The sequence below is a fragment of the Zea mays genome, chromosome 4, assembly GCF_902167145.1.
Source record: "Zea mays cultivar B73 chromosome 4, Zm-B73-REFERENCE-NAM-5.0, whole genome shotgun sequence".
NCBI classification, from domain to species: domain Eukaryota; kingdom Viridiplantae; phylum Streptophyta; class Magnoliopsida; order Poales; family Poaceae; genus Zea; species Zea mays.
Genome location: NC_050099.1, coordinates 181,392,306 through 181,413,598, shown reverse-complemented (window position 1 = coordinate 181,413,598; position 21,293 = coordinate 181,392,306). Strand labels below are relative to the sequence as shown.

General features: G+C 43.5%; 2 protein-coding genes and 1 pseudogene across 7 annotated transcripts; 1 reads left to right on the top strand and 2 right to left on the bottom strand.

Moving 5' to 3' along the window:
* The first annotated feature begins 4,739 nt into the window (after window positions 1-4,739).
* Window positions 4,740-10,050, top strand: LOC109945874 (heme oxygenase 1, chloroplastic). The gene is made up of 4 exons (XM_020552245.3): window positions 4,740-4,908; window positions 9,065-9,288; window positions 9,611-9,718; window positions 9,830-10,050. The coding sequence occupies exons 1-4, from the start codon at window positions 4,740-4,742 to the stop codon at window positions 9,920-9,922; spliced, it is 594 nt and encodes a 197-aa protein (XP_020407834.1). The 3' UTR covers window positions 9,923-10,050.
* A 2,543-nt stretch (window positions 10,051-12,593) lies between these two features.
* On the bottom strand, window positions 12,594-18,486 carry LOC103654200 (chaperone protein DnaJ). 6 transcript variants are annotated; one of them, XR_002269221.2, is made up of 7 exons: window positions 18,007-18,486; window positions 16,006-16,102; window positions 15,735-15,805; window positions 15,582-15,644; window positions 14,543-14,827; window positions 13,259-13,456; window positions 12,594-13,115 (listed from the first exon to the last, which is right to left on the bottom strand). XR_002269221.2 is itself a non-coding variant. In XM_008681031.3 (6 exons), the coding sequence occupies exons 1-6, from the start codon at window positions 18,415-18,417 to the stop codon at window positions 12,999-13,001; spliced, it is 1,044 nt and encodes a 347-aa protein (XP_008679253.3). In that variant the 5' UTR covers window positions 18,418-18,432; the 3' UTR covers window positions 12,594-12,998. The 6 variants fall into 6 exon arrangements, 2 of the variants coding, with proteins under 2 accessions (XP_008679253.3, XP_008679254.3); XR_004857880.1 differs by having other exon boundaries at window positions 15,594-15,644; window positions 18,007-18,432; XR_004857881.1 differs by having other exon boundaries at window positions 12,596-13,115; window positions 13,259-14,424; window positions 18,007-18,432.
* Window positions 18,487-19,919: 1,433 nt separating this feature from the next.
* LOC103655727 (AP2-like ethylene-responsive transcription factor AIL1) lies at window positions 19,920-21,209 on the bottom strand (annotated as a pseudogene).
* Window positions 21,210-21,293: the final 84 nt, after the last annotated feature.

Below are 21,293 nucleotides of genomic sequence, written 5' to 3'. Positions count from 1 at the left end.
AGCTAGCTCGTCGAGCTCGAGCTTTTTTTCCAGCCCCTTCGGGGATTACGTCTGGGCAATTAACCTTTCCTGGGCGCGTTTTTAGAGGTGTGATCCGGGTACCCCTAATTATCACACCCGACAGCGAGACAAAGATGTTTGTGATCCTTATGAAGCAACATCATGGAGAAATCACACATGATACGTCAGTAGAAGTATGGGTTGGCTCGATAAGTTGCGCGCAAAGCACCAGGTCGTAACTCGGAAAAGTGGAGATCGCAAGCATCACCCGGGCATTACCTCTAAAATGTCGGCGAGCTGCCAAATGCGCAAATAGAACATGCAACAATGGATCAGCAAGGAACTGTGTTTTCATTCATAGGGGGAGATCATTACAAACTTGAGACCGGCTCATTCTGAGTCAGCCTCCTCACCCCTCGGTCATTACATCACATTACACTACACTACTACCTACACTACACTACACTACTACTTACACTACACTACACTACTAACTAACACTACCTTATTATACTACTACTACTGCTATCTATACTAATATTTACGCCAGCAGCATTATGCCGTCGGCCTTGCTGTCGCCGCCGTCGGCCTTGCCATCTCCGTCGGCCTTGCCGTCGCGTCTTGCCGCTGTCGTCGCCGTCGCCCTTACCATCGCCCTTGCTGTCGCCGCCACCATCGCCGTCGCTGTTGCCATATTCGTCGTCGCCGCCCTTGCCATCGTTGTCGCCGCTGCTGCCGTCGTCCTCGCCGCTGTCACCCTCGCTCCACTCCTCGGAGTCGGAGGAGTCTTCCACCTCCTACGAGGAGGTCTCCTCCAAGTCATCTGACCCACCGAGCCCGGTGCGCTCGAGGGATCGCCAGTACGCCCAGGCCACGGTGGACAGCCCCATGGAGTCATCCGAGTCCTCGGACGACGCCACAAGGGACGCTGGAGCGGGCGATTGATCATACTCGGAGGAAATTTCCTTCGAGTACTCTGAGTCACCAAAGTCCTCCGAGGGTGGACTTGGAGGATGCTTGCGCTTGCCATCAGCGTGGTGAGGCCATCCCTTGCCCCTCTTGCCCCTGCCCATGGTCGTGCAGAAAGTGGAGAAGTGACGAAGAAGAAGAGAGCAAGTGATCAAGGGCGAGTGAAGAAAATAGCCAGGGCAAGCGGGCTATTTAAAGAGGTCGAGGGGTGACCGTCCACTTCCTACCCCGCTCACCGAACACTCACAAGAATTCAATAAGCAATTCAAGTCGCCTGAAAATGAGTCAGGCAACTGGCGCCGTTTCGCGTAACACGGCACCGGTTGGACCCAAGTCAACTGCTCAAGCAAATGATTACACCACTCCGTCACATCAAATTACTACTTTAGGACAACACGATAAACACCTTTCGTGGGGCAGACACCCCTTGGGCACACCCATTGGGTGCATTGCCCGGAATCTTCAAGATTTTCTGAAGAGGTGATACCCACAAAATATACGCAATGAATGTACCGCGACAAAAAGAGGAGATCGACTGAAACGGGAAGAAGCCCAAATGTGGTTGCTAAAGCGCAAGTCCAATCAACAGAAGCATTAAAGTACAGGGTAGAGTGGTGTCAAGATGAGGGCCCTCTATCTCAACCAGCCAGATGTCCAACTTGTCACCGATCAAATTGATTCCAGACCTAACAATGCATGGACAGATGGCATCGCCTGGTTATTCTGAAAATGCTGATTTCAAAAGCATAAAGAGGAAGACCTTTGAATGGATTACTTCTAAAATCCACTCAAAGCTCGGGGGCTACACCCATTGGGTGCACCTTTGGTGCACCCAACAGATTCACAATACCTTGAGGCTGATTTCAAAAGCATAAAGGTGAAGACCTTTGAATGGATTACTTCTAAAATCCACTCAAAGCTCGGGGGCTACACCCATTGGGTGCACCTTCGGTGTACCCAACAGATTCACAATATCTTGAGGCCAAAATGCTAATTTCAAAAGCATAAAGATGAAGACCTTTGAATGAATTACTTCTAAAATCCACTCAAAGCTCGGGGGCTACACCCAATGGGTGCACCGAAGTGCACCCAACAGCAGTACGAAAAATCAGGCCATGCAACGAACCCATAGGCAGGACTAGGAAAGTCGATTATTTCAAAAATCAACTCAAAGATTGGGGGCTTGTGGGGGACAGATATCCCCTAGGTCCACTAGAAGGCAAAAACCCTTGTGTGGGGCCACAGACTAGTCGCCCCACAAGGTCATCTCGTTGTGAGCCGGGCGAAGACCACAATTGAAATGGGCCGACCCAAGAAGGCAATGGGCTCGAGCCCGGATCGTCCGCAGGTTATGCGTAATCTTAAGGGAGCCGTCCATCTTTCCCACGCCCGACGCCCCCAAACGCTGGAGATAGATCGGGATGAAGCCGTCGGGTTTTCCTTAAGATAAGCTAAGTTAGTTCGCTATTTGTAGGAGATAAGCCGGAAGAATGTGATCAGCGTGTGCGTAGGGAGTGCCCCACGATCGTGTATATAAGGCCTAGGGGGGACCCCATCATTTTCATCTCATTAGCACCTCTCCATTTGGGAAACACCACTTGTAAACACACCACACATACAAAGCCAACCCATGAAGTAGGGTATTACGCCTCTCAAAGCGGCCCGAACATGCAGAAAATTGACCGACTCTCTCTCTCTCTCTCTCGTGCTTCTAGTACGAACCATCGAGCTACGATCAACAACATCGTCCTACCCAAAAGCACCGCGAGGATACCCCCGAGTGTACGGTCGCTCCGACACACTCCCCACTCTCTCTCACATACCTCTTGCCTTTCCCATTTCAAATATTAGGAGAGAAATCTTTGAGTGAGATTTAGAGCTGCGGTTTTTGTGCTTCTTCTCAAAATCCGTCTTGCCCTTTGTTGGGGGCCTTCCTCTTCTGAAGGTCCTCAAAAATATGACTAACCATTTGCTCCTAGCATAATATTGATTATTATAGGGAGCTTCAGTTTGTGATGGAAGTCTTCCCCTATGTAGAAGGTCTTCAAGACGAAGATACAACCCGAGGGTGATGATAATGAACGTCGAAGCTATAGCCGAAGAGTAACAACTTCGGCTTAAAATGACGACAAAGACCAAACATGACGCTGAGCTACAGAGTAAAAGTCATAAATGTATTTTTACTCGGGATGTGTCCTGTGCCTATAAATAGATGAACAGTACCACCGTACTATTTACGATAAATTGTGATCGCTCTCGCATCCACACATTCGAACAAGCCGAATGTATCAATGTAATATAAATTTCGCTAATGTTCATATGCGTATTCTGTAATACATGTGTGTATGAGCTAATAGATTACATTCATTGTCTTTATGTATTTTTACTCTCATGAGTCATGAAAACACGTCCTTCATGACCTTCGTTTGAAGATCATTATATCCGAGAGAAGATAATATTTCGGAGGACGAATGTACTTGACCTTTAATAATTGTGTTGCCTTGTTCTTGATTCACAGCATTTGAGAACAAGTGACCAACGTTGGCGTGACCAATCCGCTATAAAGTGCCCTTGATCCACATAGTCCTCAAAAACTTCCTTTCACCGCACAATCTTTTTTTAACAAATGCGCCATTGTAATATATATATCTAAACTAATCAGCAGTCCATAATTGTATATTCCAACCTTTCGCATAATTCTATCCATATTACCTACCTACTTAATCTATACTACTCTATTAAGAGAGTAGTGTCAGCGTCCACACCAAATGTGCCCCCGCCTTCCCCGCGCCCCCGCTCCCGCGATCCTCGCCCCCGTCCCGCGTATCCCCTTCCTTCGTTGTCGCGATACCCTGCCCCCGCTCGCGTCCGCCGCCACGTCACCCCCGCCTCCCCCCCCGCTCAGCCCCTCTGTGCCCTCGCCCGCGCGTCCCCTCCCCCTCCCTCGCAGCCCTAGCCCCCTCGCGTAGCCGGGCGGTGATCCCGCGCCCCCTCCCCCTCACCACCAACTCGTGATACCCATCCATGTGAAGCAGCCACAAAATTAGGGTTCCGTCCTCGATCTGGTCGGACCCCCCCTCCTCCGCTGCCATACCCTATGTGCCATCCTTCGTGGGCGAGCCGCAACAGGGCCCTTGCTGCTCGCTTCTCCCCCCGTGGGGGATCGGATGCCCATGTGGAGGGAGCGCGAGAACAACAAGTGCCAGGAGCGTCGCCGCCAAGATCTTCGCAGGCCTCCGCGCGCACAGTGGCTACAAGCACTAGACAATAACGAGCTGCTTAAGGCGCTATGCAACTAGGTCGGCTGGGTCGTCGAGCCCAATGGCACCACCTACCTCAAGGTATGTCGTTGTCGTTCCCCCGCTGGCAGATCTGGTCTCTTCCCGCAATCACGAAGCCGCAGCTTTCTAACGTTGTCGAGAGGATCTAGGAGTCTGTCTTCCCTGTATGCTTAATTCAGTCCCCTATCAGAGAATACATTATTCATTTGTGTCAATCCCAACCTGTATGCTTGATATCATAGATCAATTTTGTTGCCGATACATGATAGCTTAGGTAGCAGATGTGATAGATCACTACGAGTTTTAGTTAACATGTTGGATATCATTATTCATAGATTAAATAAATGCCTTCCAGTGGTGTGTTTGCTTTGGCTGGAAAGTGATGGTTACATTATGCAGGTTTTTGTTGTTGTTGCTCTAAAAAAGTTTATTAATGCTAACAGCACCCCTAGAGTTGTTAGTTGAAGCAACTGCGTGTTAGGGTGGTCGATGTCGCGCGCATGCTGGCTGTGCACGAAGGAGGGGACATGCTTGATCAAGCAACCGGGCGAGACCTACGACGACTTCGCCAGCTCCAAGCCCGACAGCGAGTGCCACTACGTCGTCTTCGACTTGGACTTGAACATTTTTTATGCCTGTGGGAGCAGTGGCGTGAGATGTAGTTGCACTTTCGTGGGACATGTGGAACACTGTTGATAAGTTTTATATAAGCAGTGGCAAGGTTACTGATCCGCAGAGCCTGACTTATGTGAGATGCTAGCGATCTGTTAATTCTGGTGTGAATAGCATTAATTGTTGGGCCATCCATAGAATTTTCGCCTGATAGATCTAGGTTAAAAATGGACCTGTTTATTCCTTCTGTCATCCCAGCCCATGAGTTTATCCCAGAGAGTTCTTTCTTGGCAAAAGTTTGAACCATTTAGTAGTTTCAGAAAAAAGGGCCATGAAGCAGTTCTCTCATATAGGCACATAAACCATGTTAATGCATGACCTGTCAGGTGGAAGAATGGTAGCAACATTTTTGTTCTTCATTTTTCTGATATATAAAATAAGTTTTTTGCATCTATATAGCTAGGGTAAAGGGTCGTCTTTACCATAGTACTCTGGAAACAATGATTTATTGGAGTTTTGACTGCCATGTTGCATTCACACCCTGGCTCCTGATCCCTGCTGTCAAATTTATTATTCTTTCCCAATCCCAGCCATCTGAGATTGTTTTGCTTTCCACAAGAAACTGATATCTAAATTGGGTCCTTTGTTGAATGTTGATGTTACCCCCCCTTTTAAAGTTCCTGTCAGTTTTTGCAAATGAGAGGTCAAAGATTGATGAGCTTTCCTGATATGCTTGATGATCTCTAAGCTTTCTAGGAAGTTTGCTTTCTCTCATTGCCTTTTTCTTACCATACAGGCTTATTTAGTATTTTGCCTATTGTAGGTCAGTTTGAGTGCATTTGCATTCTTGTTCTCTGAGTTGGTTCAGTACAACCAGACTCAAGTTGACAACATTACTGAGCTAGAACGGAGGTAACTCTATTGTGTATCTATTTTTTCTGATCTTGTTTGATGAATCTGTATTGAGGTTGATTGATTATTTTCTACCATGCCCCTTTGTTTATTTTGCTCTAATTGATATGGGGATATGTGTGTGTAGGCGTGTAGCTCTTAGTAGTCACCGGATGCTACTAACTTGTACCCAGATCAGATAAATTCTTTCAGTACATTGATTTATAAATCTCTCTGCGCTACATCTGTTGGTTTTTACTTATAGAAATAGCTTAGAACCCTGCTTTTAAAGGACAATGTATTGCAACAGAGTATGGCCACAATGACCCTTGCTGGGGATGCTAGCTTGCAAGTAGAATACCGACTGACACTCGCAAACATGAAGAATCAATTGATCAGTGTGGTCTAATAGAAAGAAAATAGTTGCATCAAAATTAATTAGGGCTCTAATGATAGCTATTTCTAATTGTTTCAGTTACGTTATTACTTAGTTCTCTGTATTTCCTATTTGTTTCACTGAGATCAAAATTTTGATATGTAATTCCATTTTTTCTATTAGATCCTTACTTACTATTTTAAAGACAACTAACTATATACTATTTCAAAGTTTTATGTGTTCTTTGAAAACAACTATCAATACATCTGTATGTACTAATGTATCTTTAAAGTTTCATAGTTCTATTAGTGTGACTATGCTCCCTTGTAATTGTTACATGCACCCTATACGAGCGGGGGAAGAGGGGGAGCGAGGGGAGCAGCAATGGTGGAGGAATTTGCGGCCTAGGCGGAAACGGAATTGGGGAGCAGATCATCATGTTTCCAAACTACTTTCCTTTAGACAAATAGAACAATAATAAACTAATATATGTCCATTGATTTAGAAGAAATAACTTGATCCTCAATTTCATTTTGCAGGCTAGAATAGTAGGTGGGACAGGCACTGATGGGACACCTATTATTGCTGGGATTGCAAAGTTCATGGATATATTAACTACTGGACTTGTTACATCCCCATTATCTTGCAACACTAAATTACAGTGAGTTTTTGAAGATTGGGAATTTGGGACCTCATATCTTAAATTTGTTTCTGCAGTGAGTTGCTGATCTGGAGACAATCGAGAGTAGAGTGTTGAAGGCACATCTCCAATATTCCTACACAAAAACACAATGCACATCAACTAATAGAAGTGCAATACCCTCTCATGTGAGTCTATTCACATCTTTCTTTTTTTAGATGATTCGTTTAAACCTCACTGTGTACAGGGCAGAATCACAATCCCTGCATCGCTGGCTTGCCATGTTTTTCTCTCTTTTGCCACCTCCTAGGTCAACTATTGCTATTGCTTTCAGTTCAGATGGAAAACACTTGCATCCACAAGATCATTTTATACAAACTGAACTGAAAGGCATTTATTTTGTTAGTGGCGACCATACAGTGAAATTAATTGGCTGTCATATACGGAAATGTTTGAAGGTTTTGAGTGGACATCACAATACAAACTGAACTGAAAGACGTTTATTTTTTCAGTTATTAGCCTCATCAAACTGTATTGAAAGACACCAAACTGAACTGAAAGACAACAAACATGCCAGGTAACTGTATTGCAAAAGAATATGGTACTTATGCACCTAAGGATAAAGGGAAGAAGCATACTTTTTTTGGCTTTGGTATGTGTAGCTCCCATTTTAGATTTTACCAAGTATCATATGGACAAACAATGAAGTTCATTGCTGGAGACAGCCTGACAATTGAAGTTCTCCCAACACGCCCTACTCTGACATGACAGGTAGGTGTAGATAACTTGCTGGTGTGGAAGATCATTTCATTACAGTCTGAAATTGGTTTCCTATTTTCAGTTCCTAGGTCCTACAAATAGCTCCTGAATTTGCTTGAAATCTGGTTTCCACACATACATTACAATAGTTTAGTTCCTTTTGGTGTGAATAAGTTGCTAGTGTGGAAGATCATTTCATTACAGTTTGAAATTGGTTTCCTATTTTTAGTTCCTCGGTCCTAGAAATAGCTCCTGAATTTGCTAGAAATCTGGTTTCCACACATACATCACAGTGGTTTAGTTCTTTTTGGTGTGAATAAATTGCTGGTGTGGAAGATCATTTCGTTATGGATCATTTCATTATAGTTTGAAATCGGTTTCCTATTTTCAGTTCCTATACAAATGCATGTTTAAAGGATAGGTGCTGGTGTGGCAGATCATTTCATTCCATGACTGTTCCTATTGTTGTGGCCACAGTCTAGATAAAAATATTAGGTGTAGAGCCGAAATGGTAGCATTTCTATACGTGGCCTTTTTATCTATACTGGAGAGAGTTTTAAGTTCAAAAACAGAGAAAGTTTTAACTTCAAACTACCAATCTCAACACAGCAGGGAAGATAAAATATAAAGAGTTTACTTCCTTTTGTCACAGCTGTAGGAATTATTCTACCATGTCAATAGGACAGTTCTCTTTGTAGATTGTGGCTGAAATGTATTGAGTATGGTTGCGTAGAATTTTTAGTTTAAATGATAAGTGCTGGTGTGGAAGATCATTTCATTCCATGACTGTTCCTATAGTTGTGGCCACAGTCTAGATAAAAAAATAGGCGTAGAGGCGAAATGATAGCAGTTCTACACATGGCCTTTTTAAGCTCCATTTTTATCACTGGCAAACAAATCTACTATTTCACGACTGGCCCGCCCACCCATGCCAATGCATGATGTTGTTTTCCTCTTGAAGCCCCTTTGTCACAGCTAAGGGGTGCATGCACATTCCCTTTGCGTGATTATTGTGTTTTTTATTCTGTGTTTCCTTTTTGTAGGGCATGCATGATTATATTCCTTAATTAGGATATGTTGCATGCATGATTGATGTTTCCTTGTCTGACTTATTGTGTTTCCCTATTTATACCGTGTTTCCCTTCTGTAGTGTATATTTCTTAATTAAGATCTGTTGCATATACTAATTCTGTTTTCGTATTTTTTGTTTAATTACGGATTTTTTGTTGAAGTCTCGTCAATTTTTCCGTAGCATCCTCACCCTCGACCAATGCATGCCCCTGCTACTGGGCGATCAATTTGTTCATCTATGTTCATACTTCGTTCATTCTAAATTATAAGACGTTTTAGGTTTTCCAGATATTTAGATTTCACTGTGCACTTAAATGCACACTATGTCTTAGATATATAGTAAAAACAATTTATCTATAAAAAATGTCTTATAATAACGGAGGGAGTAGTAGTTAATGGGCGATTGCTTCATCAGGATCTGCAAAGATGTTGCTTGTTGACATTTTTTAGTGGTGTGTGTTTCAGATGCAGAGTTTCGGAATACTAGGCTGGAGAGATCAGAGGCGCTGAAAAATGATCTGGAATGGTTCAGGCAACAGGGTCACACAATTCCAAAACCATCGGCCCCTAGCACCACATACGCTTCTCTACTGGAAGATCTGTCTGAGGAGGACCCCCAGGCCTTTATCTGCCATTTCTATAACGTGTACTTTGCTCATACTGCTGGAGGCCGAATGATTGGCAAAAAGGTGACCCTCCCCTCTTCTGAGAAAATGACTAAATACTGAGTAGTACATGGCATCATGTCACAACATTGTTTTGGCAAGCATAATTTACACAACATTGGCACATTCAGGTGTCTGATGCCATCAAATCCCCAAGCATGCATATGCATTCTCTATTGAATATGATTCCTTGTGCCTTTTTTCTTTGTCGATACTACAGTGCACTTCTGGTTAGGAATATGATTACCTTTCGTTGCTGATCTGGGCAGTTCAGAAGTCTGAAACTACCTGTTCCTCCATTATCTCGTACCATTTAACACAGTACCATGTGCTCCTGGTATCTTAGGTTTCCGAGAAGATTCTGAACAACAAAGAGCTGGAGTTCTACAAGTGGGAGGGCAATCTCTCCCAGCTGCTGCAGAACGTCCGCAACAAGCTTAACCAAGTCGCTTCGGTAAGTCCCTGGAACCAAACGCAAGTACCAAAGCTTTTTAAACTGAACGGCAGATTCTCGAAGGAAAAACTAACTGTCAAATTCTTTTCCATGTACTGGTTGGTTCCTCAGAGCTGGTCTCGGGAGGAGAAGGACCACTGCCTGGAGGAGACGGAGAAGTCGTTCTCTTACTCAGGAGGCCTCCTCCGCCATATATTCACCTGATCTATCATTGCCGGTTGATCCAGTCTCAAACGCTGTAAATACATAGTCCTCTTGACTGTTAAAACTTTATTACTGGTGAGGGGGATCTCCTCCCCCAGGTACGGTTTACCTGCATTCAAGTTGCCTAGTGTCTTACTTGATTTCTGGTGTTTGGTGTTTCTGTGATGCAATCTGTATTCTGTAGGTCGTTTCATGACTAATAGAGTCGACCCCTTCCAATGCCGTCAATGGCAAGAGCTCTTCCAATCAACATGCCTAGCCTAGCGTATTCGTTTTGTAGTGTGCGTACGTGAGTGCTTAGTACCGTACCAAATATAAATATTTCTTTGTGTTTTTTGTATTTTATAGGTAGGTGCCCGTGCCATGCCACAGAACATAAATTGCGAACCTCCAATGGACTTCATTTGAGACAAGTGATGCCCAAGAAAATGGGGGTAAACTGACACAGCTATCACTTGCATTACTTGCCCTATGCGCGGAAGAATCTGACACAGCTATCACCCATGAAGATTTTCGGTTAACTTGTGGAACCGGACTTTATTTGAGACAAGACAACAATACCAGTGTTGAGCTTGCCACTCGGCCATGGCACACACGAGAACACGGGATGATCAAGTAAGAACTGAACAGAATGCACTAATACAAAAGGTTGGCTTGTGTTCGCTTCCTTGCTCCACAGGAAGCATAGCTGATATACAAATCGAGAAGTTTTACATATGGACTTCCCAATATGTAAATGGAGAAGTTTTTATACAAATTGAGAAGTTATACAAATCGAGAAGTTTTACCTAGGAAGCATAGCTCCACAGTAAGAACTGAACAGAATCCAGTTTTACACGAAAACATGAGAGCAAGACCTTTTTTACTCTATATGTAAAACTTCTCGATTTGTGTATCAGCTATGCTTCCTGTGGAGCAAGGAAGCGAACGCAAGCCAGCCTTTTGTATTAGTGCATTCTGTTCAGTTCTTACTTGATCATCCCGTGTTCTCGCGTGTGCCATGGCCGAGTGGCAATAAGCTCAACACTAGTATTGTTGTCTTGTCTCAAATGAAGTCCGGTTCCACAAGTTAACCGGAAATCTTCATGGATGATAGCTGTGTCAGATTCTTCCGCGCATAGGGCAAGTAATGCAAGTGATAGCTGTGTTAGTTTACCCCCATTTTCTTGGGCATCACTTGTCTCAAATGAAGTCCATTGGAGGTTCAAAATTTATGTTCCGTGGCATTACACGGGCACCTACCTAGTGTATACCAATAAGCTATATCACTTTGTTTAAACATATTGTTAAAAGACTCGTGTCCGCGCGAGCAAGTTACTACTTTTATACATCTCATAGGAACAAAGCTCTTATTCATGTCATGGATATGATTTGTTATCTACGGTAACGGTAAAGACTTTGTTGTCGATGGAAATATATGAGGCTAGGAAGGTGTTTGGTTGACTAATCTTTTTGTTTGTCTCGAATCCTCCGGACACTATAGCAGGGGAAATCGATAGCAGCCAGTATCTATCCGATACCGCTCCATTCGGACATGTAAAATAACCAAGACAAAGTAAAACTCCATGATAAAAGGTATCACGACTCCTCTCCCCCTCCGTCTCTCTCCTCGCGCAGTTGTGTTCCGTTTCGGCAGCCCAACTAAAACAAATACAAGGAAGTTGATTACACCGTCATCCATTTCCATTCGTTTTACTGCTTACGCTCTCGAAACAAACAACACCTAGTTGTTAGCATGGAGTTTACTTTGTCTTGGGTTATTTTACACGTCCGAATGCACGGATACCTTTTATCATCGTTTATGAATTGGTTGCGGATGTTTTCTTAATCATCCTTCTCCCTTTTGATTCCTTGAAACTCAGTAATCGTGTTGCCATGTTGTGTAGCGATTAAATTAATAGTTAGTGTTTCACCTAGACAATTTGGTAGTGATTGAGGGTTAGGTGATCCAGAAAACTTATGGTGATCTAACTCAAAGACTTTCGATGATCTAGAAAACTTATGGTGACCTGACTCAAAGATGTATACGATTGTGAGCGGTTTATCTATCGTATCAAAGAGACAGAACCACTTTATAAAAATCACCTGATCCGTGCACTGAAAAAAAGGAGAGCAACATCGTTGCACTAGTGCTCTAAAGAGAATTAGTGAATAGTGTCGACTCTTCGATACCTCGACAAAATACCGAGATATTTTTATTTTTTTTTTATTTTGAGCATTTATATTTGAGTAATTACTTTTAAGTATTAATGTTAATAGAATTGACATGTTATTATAGGAATATTATGAAGTACAGAACTTGTAATCGGTAGAAAAAATACTTCTAGATAAGGGATACAGTCGGGCTTGTTAATAATTTTTAATTTGCGCAAACAAAAATTGGAGAAGCTCAATGCACTATCTATTGGTATCTTGATCCTTTCGTTTCACTACGCACATGGACAAGCTTGAGAGAGATCTTTCTCAAGAGTGGCATGTACAAATTAAAAACTAAAAATTATATTAACCGACAATTCTCACGGACATGTTCTCTATTTGCTTCATGACTATTCTCACGGACATGCTCTCTATTTGCTTCAAAACAAAATCAATCGGATATTGAAAAATCGGAGGGAAACAAAATAACAAGATATACCTCGACCGCTTTCAAGTCACGATTGCCTACAAAACATAATGTTCAGAACATCACAATCCAAGTACTATTTTCTTGGTAATAGTTCAATACACACCCAATTTTTTTTAATTATCATGGTATCAACTTCTCCAGTTAAAAAAATGAATAGCTTAGAAGTCACTCACTGTCACTGGTAGTGGTAGTACAACACAACCGGCACAGATGGGGAAAGAAAACTGTAGTATCATCGACGAGTTTCAATGGAAATCCCTCTTAGGCCTGTAGACGCTGGTTCGGTTTTCGAAGTACCTTTCAACCCTAAAGACCTCTCAAAAGACTAAAGGCATATGATGAGCTAAACGCCTCTTCAGATCACAGCAGCTGGCAGAGGCGACATGATGTGCCCTCCCTACTGCTGACATCACCAAAGCCAACGGTCAAACTGCTACCGTGCTGCTGATGCTAGGAACCGGCCGTATCATCTTCGGATGTAACGTAGTGCTTGGGGAACAGCTTCTGTTTCCGGCCGTTCCTCTTCCGGTTGGCGTTCGGACCTCGCGGCTTTGGCGTGTCGCTCACCTGCAGAAGACAAGATAAAATTGAGAGGCCACCATCAAATGCAGAAAGAAGATTCTATTCCTTTGAATTAGTCTAGTTGAGTTGGAGCTTATGAGCAACAAACATATTTCATTCGTGCACCGGAGCATAGGTTCCCAGCTTACCAGCACCACTAGTTTTGTCGGGTACTCAAAGAAAAGAACAAACATGGAGCATCAGAGGCATCCAGGTGAATGGCAATTTAAGGTACTATATACTAAGGGGACCGTGAACAGAATTCCAACAGGAAAATAGTGCAGGACAAGTCAGCAAAGGCACAACACAATGTGCCAATCCAATCCAATTATCCAAGAAAGTGATACCTGTAAAGCAGAAAATGACGTGTGACCGATCTATCTGTTCACATGCCAAACTGGTAATGAACTCATAATAAAGAATTAAAGCACTGCTACCACCCAAAATGACACAATATGCAACCAAAATGACATGGAATATGAGACATCACATCACAAGGATATGAAAAATCCACTTTCACGCAGCTACATATATGGGAAAAAGTGGTACATCGGTCTGTTCCACCACTTGGACCGTCTACCTGTTTTTTTTTAAAAAAAAAAGCTTTTATGCGAAAACGTCAAGTCTTCATGTCAAGAATGCATCTAGTGGTGGAGCTTTTCGTAGCCCCCATGGGACCCAATCAATATAAAAAGTTTCAGTAGAGTCCTTAACAATTTATTGGACTATATCATGTGATCATGATGACTATTAAACGCCCCAAAGGGCCTAGGTACTAAGATAGAATGGGGCCCAGCAAGTGACCCAGGACTAACATCCCTTGGCAAATGAATAAAGGATAAACCAAAAGTTTATCGATAAAAAATATATATTTAAAATTTGTACCAGCCATGCTGAATTTCTGTTTCTTCATAAACCTTATAAATACCAAATACACCAGGGCAAAATAATATATTTCACAACACAGGAAGCAGTAATAGAGAGTAACAGAAAAATGACGTGAACACATGAGCATACTATCAAGGAATATCAGCACTTAAAGACTCGCCACTGTAGCTAACTTTTACATAGCTGCTAACTTCTTTTAATAACCACCTAGGGACTTCATACTTCTCAAGTGAATCTACAGACGCCTAAAATTATGATGAGAAAAAGGCACTCACATAGCACCACAATCATTTTTTTTTTCAAAAAAGGTACGCATAAAACAAAACATCAAAGTGGCCACAAAAGTCTCTTTACATAACAATCTCCTACATCACATTTGCTTATGGTACATGTTTGGTCAATTGCATGACCGTTCGTCAGAAGCAAGCTGTAATAAGATCAGAGTTATCAAATATACATAATCAGACACAGTAAAAATAACTATGGCCTCTGCCATGTTGCATCATTATCAAGCAGAATAAATTGTTAATGACAAGTGCACTTACCCCAAAACAAAATCCAGCCTGGCTCTGACCTGCACCACATTCAACAGGCCTTGGAGGCTTTCCTGAGTCCATTGCTGATGAACCCCGCTTATTGAAGCCATTACATGATGACACCTCTGCCTCCTTTACTATAGTAGTAGGAGGGGACCGTGGTGAGCATGTTCTACTTTTGGCTTGCCCCTGAACCTGATGGCCCTTAGCAGTCCCATTGCAGAATCCTGAATCAATATCAGACTGGAACATGTCGACAAAAAGCTGCTGCAGCTCCTCAAAGCTTTCCTGCCTCTACAAATCCAACAGTCAGAGGTTATTGTGCTGTCATTCTCATATTTATTTATTGATTGATTGATATATCAGGTCCAGGAAAATGATGCCGATTTCCAGCTATTTTCTGGAAAAAGAATCACCTAAAAGTTCAGCTTTTAGTATCCACAAAAAACCATGGAGGATAAGGAGCTTTCATAACAATTCCGTCTTTTTTAAGCCTGTGGACATATGAACATGAAACATACAAAGATATTGAAGGCTGTATAAGTTGCTTTGGGTAAACCAAAGCTTGGCCTTGGGAAGTCACTCCCATGCAATATTAATACCCTAACATATATTTTCTCTAAAAAAATACCCTGAACATTTAAGGATACAAAAGTTCATGTTCGCACAAAAGGTTTCAACATCTTATTTCCTTGCGACTTCATGAAAAGAAGTTTGCATATACCACATAAAACCAATACTTATTTCCCAGAATAAGAATAAATGATTCGGTACATGTTAGGTTTGTTTAGAGTAACACAATTTGCTAGGAGTTTGTTGAGGAAACATATACTTACGGCCCCACCTAGGATTATGCGAGAAGCAAGTGGTAAAACGTGTCGTACTTGTAAGCATAGCTCTAATAAAGAGTGCTAGCAGGAATTTCATGCTAGACCCATGTGCTTATGACGACCAAATCTAAATATGGCTGCTCCAGCTAATCATGGCCTTAATGATACTACAAAGAAGCATCTCGAACGGTCGAACCAACAGTGATATGTGCTCTTACCATCGGCCGCACCTGGCTCATCATCTGGGTCATCTCACCAATGAAGTCCCCCATCCCCTGCATCTGCAGCAACAGCAGAAAACGTCAGTACGTCACCCTCTGTTATATCCAGAATTATGCAACACAAAGAACAGTTCAGCTACAGATGCTTACGCTATCCTCGTCGTCCTCGTCATCATATACTCCCACATCGTAGAGGAGCCGTTTATTGGCGTCGGAGAGTACTGCACAAGAAGAATGGGATGGGAGCACAAAGGCTCCACGCAATGAGTTTACCAGCAGGCTAGATCGGTTCTGTTTGCTGGTGTTTCAGTTTATTAGTTGTTGGTCAGTCGTTGTAACAGGTGAAGGGGTGGTTTGCGAGTATGGATGGAACAGAGCAGTGGGGCGTGGTGCAGGGTGCTGAGAGAAGGAAGATTGAGACCCGAATAGGCGCCCTGGATCTCTTGGAACTTCTCCTTGGCTTCCTCCATGTGCTTCACGCTGATGGAGGAGGAGGAGCATTTGTCCGGGTGCCATTTCTGCACATCAATTGGACAGGATCATCAGGGATCCTTTCCATCGAATATGTTCTAACATTGGAACAGAATAACAGCATACATGTGTTCGCGCGCATAAAAATACTGACGCGCACAAAAAAGTAGATTTCACCTTGGAACAGATGATTTCTGCCAGATCGCAATGGCTATATGTTACCTTTAAATCGTAATTACTAGAAGCGGGGCATTGAGTTAGCGGCACAAGCAAGTAGGCAGCTAACTGGGAGAGATGAAACATGGACTTGACGCCAATTGAGAAATTTGGAATTTTGCCATTATGGCAAATGGGTTTCGCCACTTTGCCACCATTTTAAGGGGCTTCTCTTATATGCCATTATAAAAAAAAAAGACGCATATGCTAAAATGCTTTTTCGCAATTTAATAAATGAAAAATCGATTAGAGAAGAACAGCCTTCTCTGCTTCTCTTTTTCTCACTGGTGAGACCATCAGCCAACCACCACCGGCGCTGTCCCAAGCAAACTCAGCACGCTGCTGCTATTCGTCAGTGCTCTGGTTAAAGTTAAGCGCATAGCTCTGGTAGTCGTAGTTGAAGGTCCCCAGCTGCTGCTTCCACCGCCGCGTGACGCCGCTCCCATGTTGAGCGTTGCGCCTCACCGTCCGGGATGTTGCCGCCCTGCAGCATTTTCACCTCGCTCATGTCTTTTGTCGTCTGGTCTTCGTTGTAATCGCCATTTGGAACTCCCTCTTCTCTGGCGTCGCTGCTCGTGGCGTGCTGCTGCTACGGCCAAGGCCACTGTGGCAAGCCCGCTGCAGTCAAGAAGAGAATATATGTAGCCGCGTCGGTCCCAAGGACAGAGGTAGAGGTGGTGTGCTGTTCGGCTGGAGGTAGACGAAGGCAGATTATATCCAATCAATTTTTCGTTTTATTAAATTGCGAAAAAGGCATTTTAGCGTATGGGTCTTCCTTGATAATGGCATATAAGCTAAGCCCTTTAAAATAATGGCAAAGTGATGAAACCCATTTGCCATAATGGCAAGATTCCAAATTTCTCGCGCCAATGTATCCACCTGCAAACTCGAATCGCCCAAGGAGAACACTTTTCTCTCTCTCCACAACAACTCCACCAAGCAGGGGCGGATCCAGGGGGCAAAGTGGGCCATGGCCCCCCCTCAATTTTGTACACCCTTTTATGCCTAATAATTATTTGGTATTAAATGTAGAAAAAAAATCAAAGTTTTAGATAGTATAAAGTCTTGTTCTAAATCTCTAAAACTAATAACTAGTTGCTAAAATTAGCTGAGAGGTTTAGAATGGATCAACTAATTGTTAGCTATACCCCTTAAATAAGTATTAGTTGCTAGATGCTCCAACCTAGCTAAAACCAGTTAACAGTTAGCTCTAGAGGTTTAGAACATGGCCTAAAACAACCATGTTATAAGCCTGCTCGTCGGATCCTCTTGGTCCAGTCCTTGCATCTACCAGTCTGACCCTAATCTTTCCGACACCACCTAAATCAGTCTACTCGCTGTCCCGTTTCCGCTGCCGACCCATTCTCGATGCGACGGCACCCGACTTCGGGCCTTCCTGGCGCCTCCGTCCCTTGTCCTGTTTTTATCGTGACGTCGATCCGCTCGACAAGATCTGCCTCCGTCCCTTGTCCTGTTTTTGTCGTGACGTCAATCTGCTCGACAAGTTAGATCTTGCTCGTCACAACGATATGGCTTGTCCCTTGCGGTTGGTGAGCTTGGCGAACTAGAAAATCATGGCTCTCATGTAGTCTCTTTGGCCCCTCATGAATTTTCGTCCAACGTCCGCCGCTGCCACGCGCGATGCTGGATAGCTAGATCAACAACGATATGCAGCAGCCAGCAGCAAGTAACGAGGAGCGGAGAGACGCGAAATCAGGAACCGAGTTGCTCTCACCTTGGCGAGCTTCCGGTAAGCGACCTTGAGGTCGGCGTCGGAGCACTCCTTCTTGAGCCCGAGGACAGCGTAGAGGTCGCCGCCGCCCTCCGCCGCCGCGTCGCCGCACTTCTCTACACCGGCGTCCATGGCGAGAGGAGACGCGTAGCTCCCCCCCCCCCCCCCCCCCCCCCCCCCGGCAGCACGTAGGTACAGGTACGCGGCCGCCGCCCACGGGCCACGGGTGCAGCGACGGCAGCCCCCGGCGGGGCGCGCGCGCGTAGAGGCGACGCCGGCGGTGGGGGAGGAGGGAGAGAAGGGGAAGGAAGCGAGCGGATGGCGCTGTTGCTGCTGCTTCGTTCTTCCCCTCCCTCCCTCCCTGAGCTCTGTCTGCCTCCACGCGACGCAGGAAGCCTCCAGAAACTCGGCCATGCCCACTTGCCCGTTAATTAATAATATCTTGCTCTCGTCGCAGGAAATTCCGAATTTTTGTCTTTTTTCCGGCTCGCTCTGTTTGCCTGTTTCCAGATGGTAATGTATATGTGTCGTCGGGAAAACAAGAAAAAGCCTCCAAGTCGCGTTTTTAAAATTAGCCGAAATTTTAAAGGCTTTTTAGTGCAGATCGTCAACTCATTTTTGTTTGACGGGAAGTGAGGGGGTGTTTGGTTTTAGGGACTAATGTTTAGTCCCTTCATTTTATTCCTTTTTAGTGTATAAATTGCTAAATATAGAAACTAAAATAAAGTTTTAGTTTCTATATTTGGCAATTTAAGAACTAAAATGGAATAAAATCTAGGGACTAAACATTAGTCTCTAGAAACCAAACACCCCCTGAATCTACTAATAAGCAGAACAATTACAACTTTCAAACCTACAGACTATAAAAATGTATGCTAAAGTATTTTGGAGTCGTTAGAGCCTTTTTGGCGGTTGGACTTATTTTCATAATCTCATTTTAAAATCTGAAAATGAGAATCTGATTATGAACCAAACAGTTTGTGTTGTACATTAGATTTTATGCTTAGAATCTCACAATCTTCCTGTAAGCTGATAATAACATTTGCATTGGATTTGGTATAATATTAGATGTCCTAGAATCTAAATGAATCAAACACCGCCTTAGTAAACAATCTTCACATCTAAGCCACGTCGATGTCGTTGACTATCTACCCGATTGGTTTGTTGCTCAAGTGTGACTAGCCTTATGTGGCCCTAGCCGGTTAGATTGCATCCATCTATAAAGGATAATAGAATAAGTGGCGCCCTTACGGACGCCCTATCAAGACAATAGAATTCTTGAGTAAATTGCTATATACCTTTCATATAAATCGTTCTCGAGTTTTGGCAGATTGGGGCAATAGTAATAAAATACTTTAGGTGTGCATGAGACTATCACGATAATTAATGAGCATACAATATATGTTGTTCTAACCAGACACACCAATCGATGTAGATGCAGATGTACAAACAGAGTGCACAAAATTAAATTCTAGTTGATTCAAAAACATATCAATTTTGTAATACATCGCACCTCCCAAAATTGTTGATTCTAAAATTGCCCAAGAGGATCTAGTTAGTACATTGAGAAAGCAAGATAAGTTCCTGACGCACAGTACAAATTTCGACCAGATTACTTCCTTGTCATGCTAATGCTGCTTAGCTGCTATCTGTAGTCCAAGTGTCCAACGGGGTATTTCAAAATAGTACAACAGGCTGCTTTGGTCAGAGCTCACAGCCTTAGGGAAAGCATTGCTATCCGCAAAAAGCAAAGAATGATCATGGAATGTGCAGGCCGCGGATTAAAGCGAACGCAAAAGCCAGGCACAAAACTTGACATTAGCAGTAAAAGTCCATGTCCCAATCCTGTAACTTCATCTACAACAAATGTACTTTGACGAGACAATCGACATTAGTAAAACAGACACCGCTAAAATCTACTTCTGCACCCAAATGGAACGATCTTTCTTACTGAAAATGCCGAGGTATAGATCCTTGTTTCCAGCGACCCTTCCAATCCGAGACTGTCATCTTCCTTTCTGGTGGTGCCTGCAATGCAGTTAGCGTGTACATTGAGATGATCTCTAAGGAAGCGAAATGCGGTGGCATAGTAGTCTGTGCAAACGAACCTCGTCACCCCTCGGTAGATGGAAGCGCCTCGAGAAAATCCACTGCTTCTCCTGTGTGTGATGGTCAGTATCAGCTTTAGGAAACGCAGGAACACATCGATGAAGCAAGGCTGTTACGATGCACATGCACGCAGAGCACTGACCTTCTCAAATGTGCAATGAATTCTTGCTTTGTCATGCCTTTCATCTCCTCGAGCTCATCTCGATAGTTTTCTACCTGCCAAACGAAGTGTGCTATGAAATCCCATCACATGAATAAAGCTACAGTTTTCTTCCATGGCACTTACGGGGAAATTGACGTGAGTAGCTGGACCCCAGTATTTCAGAGCAGCCAGATCGTAAGCCCTCGCTGCCTTGTCTTCGGTGTCGTAACCACCTAATGACCAGATAAAATAAATAACCTTTCCTGTTTACGGATCTGCTAAACGCAGCTCGAAACAGCTAATTGATCAATAGAAAGCACGATTGAACAGGAAATGATTCTTCTTACCTAGATATATTGTGTGGAGCATGCAGCCAATCACATTCAGTCATGGCAAACCCCAGAATCATCATTTCAAAAATATAAAACAAAACCAAAATGTCAGAAATTAAAGGAGGTCTAAGATGATGGGTAAAGGCTTGCTGCATCATTTTATTTTGGGTTTTTGTTAGCTACCAACCTTGTCTGCCTTTTCTAGTCTGCCCATCCTTCCTGCAGCTGTTGTCCCAGAGGTGGGCTTCCGGCTTCGTATCTCCCAGTCCACCTGTGCCTGCTCCAGTGGATCCAACACAAACAAAACCCTCCATCATTCTCATTCAATATAAAACAGTCGCGGTTCAAACAGTCTGAATTGTTTGGCCCTAACAGACAGAGCAAATTGTTTCCTCCATAACAAGAGAATAGTTGTCTCATTGATAGGTACAACTGTAGGGGCACCATAAACGACCCGAGGACCCCCATCATGAATTGTCTAAACTCTCCATCATTCTCATTGTCTGAACTGTTTGGCCCTAACATGAATTGTTGTGATATCTAGAGAGTCTATAGTTATTTTTCCTCTTGTTGGCTATTTAAGAAACTATAAAAAAACTAAACCTCCATATTGCAGCGTACATGAATGCTTGAGGACGCGAGCACACACAGCACCAGGGAACAGAGTAACCAGGGAACATATTATCTTAAGTAGCATCGTCTCTTCT

Bases quoted from the DNA above. Each gene is read 5' to 3' on its own strand.
- LOC103654200 (XM_008681031.3), bottom strand. From the start codon at position 18,417: ATGGCCGAGTTTCTGGAGGCTTCCTGCGTCGCGTGGAGGCAGACAGAG. The intron at 14,828-15,581 runs GTAAGAGCACAT...TTGGATTTGTAG, and splicing joins TGAGCCAGGTGCGGCCGATG to AGGCAGGAAAGCTTTGAGGA. The intron at 13,116-14,542 runs GTAAGTGCACTT...TGTCTTCTGCAG, and splicing joins AGGCTGGATTTTGTTTTGGG to GTGAGCGACACGCCAAAGCC.
- LOC109945874 (XM_020552245.3), top strand. From the start codon at position 4,740: ATGTCGCGCGCATGCTGGCTGTGCACGAAGGAGGGGACATGCTTGATC. The intron at 4,909-9,064 runs GTAGTTGCACTT...TGTGTGTTTCAG, and splicing joins TGGGAGCAGTGGCGTGAGAT to ATGCAGAGTTTCGGAATACT. The intron at 9,289-9,610 runs GTGACCCTCCCC...CTGGTATCTTAG, and splicing joins GCCGAATGATTGGCAAAAAG to GTTTCCGAGAAGATTCTGAA.